This window comes from Haliotis cracherodii, unplaced genomic scaffold (genome assembly GCF_022045235.1).
Source record: "Haliotis cracherodii isolate W230 unplaced genomic scaffold, xgHalCrac1.p SCAF_40, whole genome shotgun sequence".
Taxonomy (NCBI): Eukaryota; Metazoa; Mollusca; class Gastropoda; order Lepetellida; family Haliotidae; genus Haliotis; species Haliotis cracherodii.
This window is the reverse complement of record NW_027266298.1, coordinates 513,007-525,321: the sequence shown is the minus strand read 5'-3', so window position 1 is coordinate 525,321 and position 12,315 is coordinate 513,007. Positions and strand designations below refer to the sequence as shown.

The window sequence follows — 12,315 nt, the reverse complement described above, 5'->3', positions numbered from 1 at the left end:
ACGAGTTTTCGAAATACTTGACGTCCTCGTTGTGGATGGCTCAGGTGGATTTCGACCGGGATTTCCGAGTTAGAGGTGATTGAGAACAATGTATCGATACACGAGGTAAGCATATCGCAATCAAGCATCACGGTGTACATCGATTACACGAGGTTTGAGTGTTTGTTTACATTTGTGTTCCAAAATGGCGCCCTCGGCCATACAGGGAATTATGGGTAGACTTGCTTGTCCCGGAATAGCACGAGTTGGTCACGAATGACGAGCGGTCATTTCTGCAGCAGTTACGGAAAGAGACGAGGTTGGCCGATTACAGTTCATACAGGCCATATTGGGAGCCGCGGGGATTTCAACAGTGTGTATTAGGAAATATACCTATGTGGTGTATGGAATATGCGTTTGCCTACCATGCCAGGCAGTGTGACAAGCGATATCCCAGCGGATGTAATATTCCTACGGCAGAAATGTTTCACAACCTTGATTGCAGTGAGCTGAAGACGTGATATATTCAGACAGAGACCATAATACATAGACTGTTATATGGTCTCTGATTCAGGTAAGGAATATGTTAATAATATTGATCACGTATTAAAGTTATTTATCTTCTGTAAGCCACTTATTCTGTTTTATATATGTTAGTAAATGTGTGATTTAATTTTTGTAGGATAAGCAATCTACCTAACTTAGGTTAATCCTTGCTAATGTATATGATGTAGAAATATGTTTGCTTACTTATATTCCTTTATCTAGATACTCTACAGTGACTCATTTTTTTTAGTTCATACCGTACCGACTAAACTTACTTTTGCAGGTGTGAATAATCAAGAACAAATTAAATGACAGGAGTTTTGCAACAGTGAACATTGTGAAGTGGAAGATAAGACATTTGAAAGGTATGGATATTTTCACTTGAACTTGAACTTGTTGAAGAATACCGTGACTTTATCATGTTGGGAATTTTGGCGGTGGGGTAGCCTAGTGGTTGAAGTGCTGAAGACCAAGGTTCGATTCTTGTCATGGGTACAATGTGTGAAGTCTATGTCAGGTGTCCCTTGCTGTGGTATTGCTAAAAACAGCGTAAAACCATACCCACTCATTTGGGGATTCCGGGTTGGAATTGGACCCCATCAACCTATGCTAGTTGTAAGAGAGGGTTATACTATAAAGGGAAATAGTACCTCGCCTACTATTGCCTGGTGAAAGCAGCACCTTGTTAATTTTTTTACCTTGGGTCTGAATATGCCCGAATACATGAAATTAAACTTGCATGGTCACTTGTAAACACAAATAACTGAGAAATGTTCAAAAAGGTTTACATTAAAAACTAGCATCTACTTGCCGACTCTGATTTGGAGATGCAACTAAACTTATTGTGAAAATATAATATGCTTTGATTTCTTTGAAGTAAAATAAATGCAATTAAACTTGCAAACACAAATAATTGTTAAATGTTAGTCACCTAAAAATAGTTTGCATTAGAAATTAGCCTCTGCTCAAATTTACTCATGATTCTGATTGGGAGGTCCAACTAAACTTATCATTGAAAGATCACATGCTTTGAAGTTTTAAGTAGCTTTACTCAGATTAGCTCAATGTCAAGCTGAACCTGAGTCTGGCGAAAATGTCAAGAAACTGGACAACAGGTATACTATATGTGTCATATTTATTTAAGTAAGTAGGAAATAAATAGTAATTTTATAGAAATTTCATTTATATATATTTCGGCCAGGAATCAACATGTCTCTCCAGATAACAGACAACAATTAGCAGCCCTTTTTGCCAAATCAAGGTGCTGTTTTCGTTGGAGAAATCAGTGACATTTTGCTGAGGTGCCGTTTTAGCCTCACCCATAAGAGATAACCTAATAGATCAGTTGATCAGGCTCAGTGACCTGGTTCATGGCATCTGACAGTGACCGTCTAACAGTGTGGATTGATGTTCACAATATCAATCACTGGATTGTCTAGAATTTTGGGCCTACCTTTAGAATACAGTACCTAACTTTTCAAACAGGTCAAAAGTACCCTTTGATGTAATTCGTAGTATTCTGTTGCCTGACACACTGGCAAAACAATGCCTTGTGATGTCAGGGGTCATTGGATGTGCATATATATGCTCTTTTCAGTGGTCTATCGTCTCCACACGCTATGTTGTTGCATGAGTTTAAATTATTTGTTTACTAAATATTGTTTAAACATATTTTAAATATGTGAACTGGATGGGTAAACAAGCAAAAACTTATTTGAATACCGCTCCAGAATTAGAATACAATATGATATGACAAAAGTACAGTCAAGGAATACAATTATATACATGTTCTTATTATAGAAACTACGTTTTCGGCGCTGTCAGGTCGCATTTTTAGTAGTAATAGTGTACTGCAATATACGGCAAGGAATAGTATTATAAATTTAAGATGCTATGAACAATCACAAAACCTATTGGATAGCTGAATGTAGTCTTCTACTGATTTAAGAATTTCTAAGTTTATTTTTGACGTCCTTTCAGGATTACCTAATAGAATTGAATTTAGATCATATCCCTTAACATAATAGTACATATTCTGTCTTAAATCATTGTAATTTGGACATATGAGAAAGAAGTGAAGTGCATCTTCAGTGTGATGGCCACAGCTACATGCAGGATTATCTTATAAATATTGCCTGCGGATGCACATTTTATAACAAGTGCTTGTTTATTTTCTATATACTTTTATTTCATTTTTTACTTATTACAGTGGTTAAAATGATTATAAATATAAATTGAAACTAATAATGTGCAATAAGCGGGTTATAGCTGAAAAGACACCTTAGCAAAACAGCACTGACTGGCGAAATACTCGCCGAAAGCGAAAACGGCGATTATTACTTGACGAAAATGACACCTTATTTTTTTTTTACCTTGGTAAAATAAATGAAATTAAACTTGGATTGATAACTTGCAAAGACCAATAATTGTGAAATGTTAAAACAAGTTTACAATAGAAATTAGACTCTACTCCAACTTATCCTATACCCGACTCAATTTATTGTGATAACATGCTTTGAAGTAAAATATATGGAATTAAACACACATCGTCTCATACAAACACAAATGCATGTAGTTGTTAAACGTTGAAACAAGTTTACCTTCGAAATTAGTCCCCTACTCCAATTTACTCACCGACTCTGATTGGCAGACACAGCTCACTTGTTGTGAATGTATTTTTCACTTTAAAGTTTAAAGTACTCAATGTCAAGCTGATACTGTATTTAAGAATCCTAACATGGTGCAATTTTTTTCACAATGGCCTTTCGATGTGTCATTTGAACATGTTGAAAGTTTTCACAAGGGATATTTGTAACCCAATACTTTCCGCTCGTCTAAAGAGTTGACTAACGCCATCAGGTGGCGATCAGGCTCGGTGACTTGGTTGATGCATGCCATTGATCCCAATTGTGTGGGTCGGTGCTCATGATGTCAATCACTGGACTGTCTGGTCCAGACTCGATTATTTACATATAGCCGGAATATTGCTTGAGTGCGGCATAAAACAACATACCAAATCATAAGTGTGGGATGAATGATTTGAAATTAGCAAGTTTAATGTGACCTTCAATCACTACAACCTGATCTGAGTCTTGAAAAGATATGACTTTGATTCAGTGAAAATTTGCATCATGATAGTTTCAACTGTAGATACAGTTAATCTGTTTGTTGTACAGTTTCTGTATATCAATATATATGTTGTTCAAATAAGCTTTGCCTCTTCACCAACCCTATTCCTCTTTTGGAATAAATAGTGTCTAATAATTCAAACAGCATCACCATCATCCTAGTGAACACAACAAAGAAATGCACATCAAAAACGTCATTATTATTATTTCTGATCTCTGATAAATTAGAAAAAAACTGTTATCCAGCAAGATACATTTCCTTGGTCCCAAGAAGCATGTTACCTAGTAAACTGACTCGATAAGTTGAATAGCAGTAGTAAAGGCAAAACTGACTAAGCCGTCACTACTCAATTAAGTAATTAACAGACAATTGCAAGTACTAATACCCACCCGACACTAATTGCCCTGTTAATCCCTAGTCCACAATGAGTTGACATTGAGTTCGTTTTGCTAATTAGCTGTTTTTAGAGTAGCAAGGTAATAAACATCAAAGGTGGGGCAGGCTTTGATCATGCGTTCTGTAGAAGAGATGATGTCACTTGTTTTATGTTTATTTAGGATAAGCTACATCCCTTGATGCTACCAAGGCAGCCCTTGAGATTATTAGACAGTTTGGCTAGACACAAACTGATGTCTCCCTTGTAGCACACTATGTGTCAGACACAGACTTTGACCACTCTGTGCAGATGCATATCAATGCATAAAGAACATTGGGTAGATGATTCAACAATGCCACACAAGTCAAAGTTGGGTTTCACTGTATTTAGAAACAGACGATGGATCCAAAACTTTATAACAGTAATTATGATTAATTTAAACTTTGCCAGGCCAATATTTTGGCAGATTTGCATGTTATTGTTAATCTTCATTTAGTTAGTTTTCAAAAAAGATAGGATAAATGATAAAATATAATAATGAGTCATGAATATTTGAATTCAGATCAGAACAAACAGGGAGGGTCACCCCAAAATGTGTCTCTAGGGGAGGCTTTTGGCAAAATGGACAATAAAATATAAAGTGCTTTGCATTTTCTTTCAGGGAGGGTTGTGTCAAAAATGAATCAGAACATACCGGTAATACATGACCGGCCCCTTTAATGTAATATACATAGTTTTTAGTTGATGGTTTAGGTTGTACTTTTCTGTTGAATTTCTTATCACTGTCTATGATGATGGACTACCAATTAATGGTAGATATTAAATATCCATAATAACTTAGATAAATGCTTCTACAGTCTCATCCTAATTTGTCAAAATTTGAATTTCAATATAGCTTCCATTAATGAATTAATGAATTTGGTGAGAATATGTATTGTCTGAATTCCTAATATACTTTCTTTTGTATTTGGTGTGCAAGGGTAGCCTAGTGGGTGAAACAGTCTCTGAAACCCGGGTTCAATTCACCACATGGGTACAATGTGTGAAGCCCATAGCTGGAATATTGCTAACAAGCTGCATGAAACTATACCAACTCACTCGCTCATTATGTTGTATTTTGAGATCACTTACATAACATGTGTTTTGATAATTATGAATAGTTGCATTTATGTATTTATGTATAAGAACCTATGTAACTTTGTTTTGCATAGTCTTGTTTACCCTTCCTTACATTTTGATGTAATGCAAACATTCAAGCAAAATTCAGGTGAACCTTGTGGTATTGTTTTAGAAGACCGGATACATTTTTGTATTTTCTGAACACTTTTCTGTTTGCAATGGCTTATTTACATGTTCAAAGATTGGTTAAATATCAGTTGCAAGCTAAATTGTCAATACCTCACTGTTTGAGAAAACAACTTTAAACATTTGTAAATATGTGTGTGTTTCATAACTTTTGACTAACAAGTTTCTAAAGATGTTATGAAATGTTTCAGGTACCTGGATTTCACAATCTGACACCAGCTACATTTAAGAAGATCTTGCTCACACAATTCAGACAAGGGACTCGCCGGAAGATGAACAGTACTCCTGATAACAACCAACAGATTCACCTCAGAAAGTGATGATTCTGAATGAATAATGCCACACCAGTGTGACTGTAGGTGGTTTTATTATGACACTAATGAAGTCTGAATGAATTTATGCCAAAGCACTGTGACTATGTCCAGGTTGTGTACACCGATGCTGACCATACAAATCTGAATGACTTTTGTGGTTTACTGCAGAAACATAATTGACTTTAGATATTCTTCTTCAATAAAATTCTTCTGAGATTTGACTAATTTGTTTTTTTAGAAAATGGCATTGAAGCGTCTGTTCTTGCAAACACCACTGGTTACTTTATGCTAGTTCCTCTTCTTGCTTGATCAAATTTCAATTTGTGGTATGTACCAATGAAATGCCATATAATCAATAAATAAGATTTTTTTCCAAAAACATGATTTGTTTTGCTTCATTAGCATAAAGATATATAATACTGATCAGCCATAACATAGGTGCTGAACAAATATGAAATGTACTAATGCCCTGAATGTTTTCCTACTATAAATACTTAACAAAAGTTGTAGTTCCACCTTAGTAGACAAATGACATAGATATGTTTTCTGTACTTTATTTAGGTGTTTTCTCTGGATGCCATTAGTCTTATGCACCAATTTGGGACAATTGTATTCTGTTTTATATTCCCATGAAACTACACTTTCCCGTTATAACAAGTACTGATACCGTTCCAAACTAATCTGTTAATCTCACCAGGGCCAAATGCCAATGCACATAGCCAATGACTTTCCATTTTTTTCTGAGTGAGAATGCTGTTTTGCCACTTTTAGCAATATTGCAACAATATCATGGTGGCAGACACCAGCAATAAGCTTCACACATTGGACCCATGTCGCAAAACAACTTGTGAACAATGCATGCCCACATATCTCAGTTTGAGGAGGATATTTACCATTACAATAATACAGAATATTACAACAGGTACCTGTAACTTTTTCTTTTTCTCAGTACAAACTGGAAGTCTGGACATGAAATTTAAGGATATCATTATACAAGAACTGATGTTTGTTCATTAAATACCATTAACATCCGAAAAGGACAAAATATGAAATTGAACAATTTTCTTCTCCAAAAATGTTTTAGGAGGATATTTACCATTAAAATAACACAGAATATTACAACAGGTACCTGTAATGCACAGGCTAACATTGTTTACCAGAAGCAAGTCATGAAGAAAATTTGCATCCGGATACCTTCCGGAAACCTTCCGGAAACCTTCCGGAAACCTTCCAGATGCCTTCAACAACCTTCAAATTGCTTGGTATTTTCAAGTTAATTTTTTTATGTGTTTCACACTTAAGTGAACAAAATGCACCCCCCAAATTTTGACTTTTTTTTTGGAAGGTTTCCGGATCCAAAATGGGAAGGTATCCGGAAGGTTTCCGGAAGGTTTTCGGAAGACGGAAACCTACACTTTTTTTGCTGTGGGAGTAACAAGGATGTGCACCAGTAGTGGATGTGTATGTTCTGCAGCTGTTATACATCAGGTGTTGAGACTGACGGGAATGACAAGGATGTGCACCAGTAGTGGATGTGTATGTTCTGCAGCTGTAATACATCAGGTGTTGAGACTGACAGGAATAACAAGGATGTGCACCAATAGTGGATGTGTATGTTCAGCAGCTGTAATACATCAGGTGTTGAGACTGACGGGAATAACAAGGATGTGCACCAGTGGTGGATGTGTATGTTCTGCAGCTGTTATACATCAGGTGTTGAGATTGACGGGAGTAACAAGGATGTGCACCGGTAGTGGATGTGTATGTTCTGTTATACATCAGGTGTTGAGACTGACGGGAATGACAAGGATGTGCACCAGTAGTGGATGTGTATGTTCTGTTATACACCAGGTGTTGAGACTGACGGGAATAACAAGGATGTGCACCAGTAGTGGATGTGTATGTTCTGTAGCTGTTATACACCAGGAGTTGAGACTGACGGAAATGACAAGGATGTGCACCAGTAGTGGATGTGTATGTTCTGCAGGTGTTATACATCAGGTGTTGAGACTGACGGGAATAACAAGGATGTGCACCAGTCGTGGATGTGTATGTTCTGCAGCTGTTATACATCAGGTGTTGAGACTGACGGGAATAACAAGGATGTGCACCAGTAGTGGATGTGTATGTTCTGCAGCTGTTATACATCAGGTGTTGAGATTGACGGGAGTAAAAAGGATGTGCACCAGTAGTGGATGTGTATGTTCTGCAGCTGTTATACATCAGGTGTTGAGACTGACGGGAATAACAAGGATGTGCACCAGTAGTGGATGTGTATGTTCTGCAGCTGTTATACATCAGGTGTTGAGATTGACGGGAGTAACAAGGATGTGCACCAGTCGTGGATGTGTATGCTCTGCAGGTGTTATACATCAGGTGTTGAGACTGACGGGAGTAACAAGGATGTGCGCCAGTCGTGGATGTGTATGTTCTGCAGCTGTTATACATCAGGTGTTGAGACTGACGGGAATAACAAGGATGTGCACCGGTAGTGGATGTGTATGTTCTGCAGCTATTATACATCAGGTGTTGAGATTGACGGGAGTAACAAGGATGTGCACCAGAAGTTGATGTCCATGTTCTGCAGCTGTTATACACCGGGTGTTGAGATAGCTAGGTACAGACAGGATGTGCAATGCCCAGATGTCCACATGTGCAGTGAGGGACGGTAGCTAGGTACAGACAGGATGTGCAATGCCCAGATGACCACATATGCACTGAGCCCGGCAGCTAGGTACAGACAGGATGTGCAATACCCAGGCGTCCACATGTGCAGTGAATCCGGCAGCTAGGTACAGACAGGATGTGTAATACCCAGATGACCACATGTGCACTGAGCCCGGCTTGTCGTAAGAGGCGACTAACGTGATTGAGTGGTCAGGCTCGCTGACTTGGTTGATGCATGTCATCGTATCCCAATTGCGTGGATCGATGCTCATGACATCAATCACTGGATTGTCTGTCCCAGACTGGTGTATTAAGAGACCGCCGTCATATAGCTGGAATATTGCTGAGTGCGACCTCAAACAACAAACAAACCACCGAGTGGGGCCGAGGATATAGGAACGGAGTTCGTTCTTTCGCCCGTCCACCCAGAGAAATGAAACTTTTCACACTGATGTTACAGGTCATGATCTCAAATGAGTACGAAAATTGGTGTATTTTATTGTTTTACAGACTTCCAGCCAGTGCGTTTCAACTTAGTGCATACTGCGTGCATACTTCGTGCACACTGCGTTCATACTGCGTGCATACTGCGTGAAATGGGGGACACGTTTTCTGAGAAACTACTGAAGTTACATAGATGAAAGTTTGCACGTCTAGCTAAGATATACTTGTGAAGACTGAGTTCGAAAATTGGTTCAACTGATTATTTTTCCCAGAGGAGGGGGCCTTTTGTGGGTATCAATTTCACATTTAATAATTGTTTCTGATGACATAAAGCGACCCTAGTACCCTCTCTTCTTCAGTGAGTGAGTGAGTGATTATGGTTTAACGCCGCTGTTAGCAATATTCCAGCAATATCACGGCGGGGGACACCAGAAATGGGCTTCACACATTGTACCCCTGTCAAGAATCGAACCCGGGTCTTCGTAAGGAAATTTTTGTAAGGAAATATTCGTAAAACACCCCAATAATCACCTTGCTCAAATACAACATTAGAAAAGAGAGGCGGGCGGCGTCACGTGACTAATTCACAAGAAAATATAAATCAAACAACACGATGATGCACATTCAGTTCGCTTATGGTTTAGTGTCTGTCATTTCTTCCCCAAAATACAATACTCAAACCTACTTGAGCTATATTTCCAAAACTGCATAACAGCGTTAGGAATTGGCACTAGTCTGGTAGTCTTTACCAAACTGCCCAATAGTTATGGTATCGTAAGGACTAGTAGAAATTTGACAATTTTAAGGGTTTTGCTATATGCTATCATTATAAGGACTAGTGGAGTAAAACTGTTAGTTACTATTGCTGCATAACCCAGTAAACATCACGAAATCCACAGTACATACAGTGTTAAGGATCTAGATCGAATTTGGGGAATGTTGTGTTTTGTCAGTTTGGAGACAAGTTAAAATTAGCATTTCTTATTCATTTTGATGAATAAAAAAAATTGAGTTCGATGCCCGAGATACTAAATAACGTAATTTGTATAACTGAAACGGCGCGCGTGATCACGTGGCACGTGCTGTTAAGACGATGGCGATAACTGGTAATCGGCGTGAAAGTTTAATTGCCACTGTTTTGATTCCCTATCGTACCGTTACAACAGAAATCAAGTGAATCATATTCCTATGATAGAAATAAGTGCTCATAGTTTCACAAAAAAATAATTTTTTGGCAGAGTAAAATTTGTACAAGGAATAATTCAGAATAAAATGTACCATGGAAAAAAATGACGATGACTGATCGGTGAAAGTAGTCAAAGCTAGTTCATATTATTTTATTTGGTTACACTGTGTGAAGAAATAAGAACGTTGTTACACTTTTGATACAAAGTTACGATTTTGAAACTGCGACTGACGGCCAGGCACCATGAGGGATAAACACATGCTCATGATATAGACGGAATTGTAAAATCGACAGCGATTTCTTATGAATACGGAAAAAGATTTGCCGCTTTTATTTTTTTAAATTCAAACAGCAACAATTTGCACATTAAAAGTAACACCATAGAAATAGATGTATATATCTGCCTTTGTTAAACTATATCTACCACAAAGTCCATGTGTTGTATGCATATGCCATGAAGCCTGCATTGTGCCGCCCTGTTTCGGCAGAGAACACAGCCGGTCATTTTGGTGCACGACCCTTACCGCAATGCCGTGACGTCATGGACAGTGTGACATTGTACATTTGGCGCCACGTCAGCTGGGCGAACCTCGGCTCAGTCTGAGGTCACAGAGTGCAGCGAGATGTAAACAAAGTTTGTCGTGTGTTCCATTTTTAATTATAAAATTGTGACACACAGTTTACACAGACTAATTGTATTACGAGATGCAGTGTTCACATAATAATCACACATCATCAATATTTACACTCAGTTAACAATTTTCTTACCTGATTATGAGAAGTTCCAAACACAACAAATGACAAAATATCTAAAAATATTTTCAACAAGTTTTATTTCTCCTCAAACACAACAAACATTCTCACCAAATCCGGGAATATATTACACGACGACGTGCACGGCACACCACGTTACTGTCTGTAACAACATGTCCCCCTCCACCGTCTACACAAACACGACACTGACGTCACTGAGCGCCGCGGGACTTCAGCAGTTCCACCACTTGCTGATGTCCCCAGATTCTCGCCCAGTCCGCCGCTGTCTGCCCCCACTTGTTCCTGGCGTCGATGTCCACCACGTGCAGAGACAGCACAAACTTCACCGTCTCCACATCTCCTCCCATACAGGCCCAGTGAAGGATGTTGTCACCGACCACGTCCACCAGTGACACATCAGCCCCTTCACTCACCAGGAGCTCCACCACGTCTCTGTGTCCCCCCCGTGCTGCCTCCATCACCGGTGTCCTGCTCCTCCCTCCTCTACTGTTGATGTCGACTCCCGGTGTAGACAGGAGCCGCTTCACCTCCTCCAGGTCCCCGTCCCTGCTGGCGTAGTGGAGGTCGCGGTCTGCTTGTGATGGAGTCGCTGTAACACAAAGTAAACTCTGTACACATCCAGACATCTTTGTCCTACATCTACAGTGTTCACACCTCGAAGTGTTGACACGTGACAGGAACATCGATACATGATGAACCACTTCCTGTATGGATGACAACAATATAACGATGAGGGGAGGGGTTTATGTATTGAACTAAGAATAATCTATTCACGTGACATTTATTCAAGTGCTTTCTTCTACATCCAGTAGTTGTAACATTATTCTGTGTACGGCTGGGGAGCGTTAACGTTTGTTTGCTTTATAAGATATTAGTCAGACACTGTCAGTACAACCGCTGTCTCAAATTATTAAGATAATATGATATTTATTTTTACATTGCTTTACATAAGCTTGTTCATTGAATACACTGTATGCATGAAGGGTTAGGAGTGAGCTTTGTGCCTGCTGGGTTCTCCCACCTACCGTGTGAAGCACTGGAGAGCCATGGATACCACCTGCGCCGGCTCGGGTCACTCGAGGCTGAAACACCGAATATGTTGTTTAGTAAACTATATATAGCACATAAGCATTATAAATATTGACCACAGACCAGTTATTGCCATTCCACAAGTTTGAAGCCTTTTGAAACGTTTACAACAGAACTAGATTTTGAAATACGTTTATTATAGCCGAAGTGTAAATATAGTAGTTTTGTGATTGTCAAATTAAATGACTCTCATAAAAATACAACACAAGTATAGACTGTTGTTCATCTAGATCTATCTGGCGTGTCAATACACCTGCTTGTTGAATTGACTTTTATGAAAAAAATGATGATACTATTAGTGCAATTGTTGATTTGTTGATAAATTGATAGGATAAAACATGTATCAAATTGCAGAGACTGTTTATAGGACATTTTCGGAGTAGAATCCCCCTAGCCTTGGCTGACATGATGATCTTACCAAATATCATACAAAGTTGGACAATGACACGATCTACCACATGCTAGGTTCCCCCACCTACCGTGTTGATCAGAATCTTGTCCCTTCA

General features: G+C 38.8%; 1 protein-coding gene across 1 annotated transcript; it reads right to left on the bottom strand.

Annotated features, from left to right (window-relative positions):
- Positions 1-10,786: 10,786 nt before the first annotated feature.
- LOC139441455 (cyclin-dependent kinase 4 inhibitor C-like) lies at positions 10,787-11,304 on the bottom strand. Its single transcript, XM_071222370.1, has one exon. It carries the CDS (start codon positions 11,176-11,178, stop codon positions 10,912-10,914), a length of 267 nt encoding a protein of 88 aa, XP_071078471.1. The 5' UTR covers positions 11,179-11,304; the 3' UTR covers positions 10,787-10,911.
- Between the last annotated feature and the right edge of the window lie 1,011 nt (positions 11,305-12,315).

Bases quoted from the DNA above. Each gene is read 5' to 3' on its own strand.
- LOC139441455 (XM_071222370.1), bottom strand. From the start codon at position 11,178: ATGGAGGCAGCACGGGGGGGACACAGAGACGTGGTGGAGCTCCTGGTG.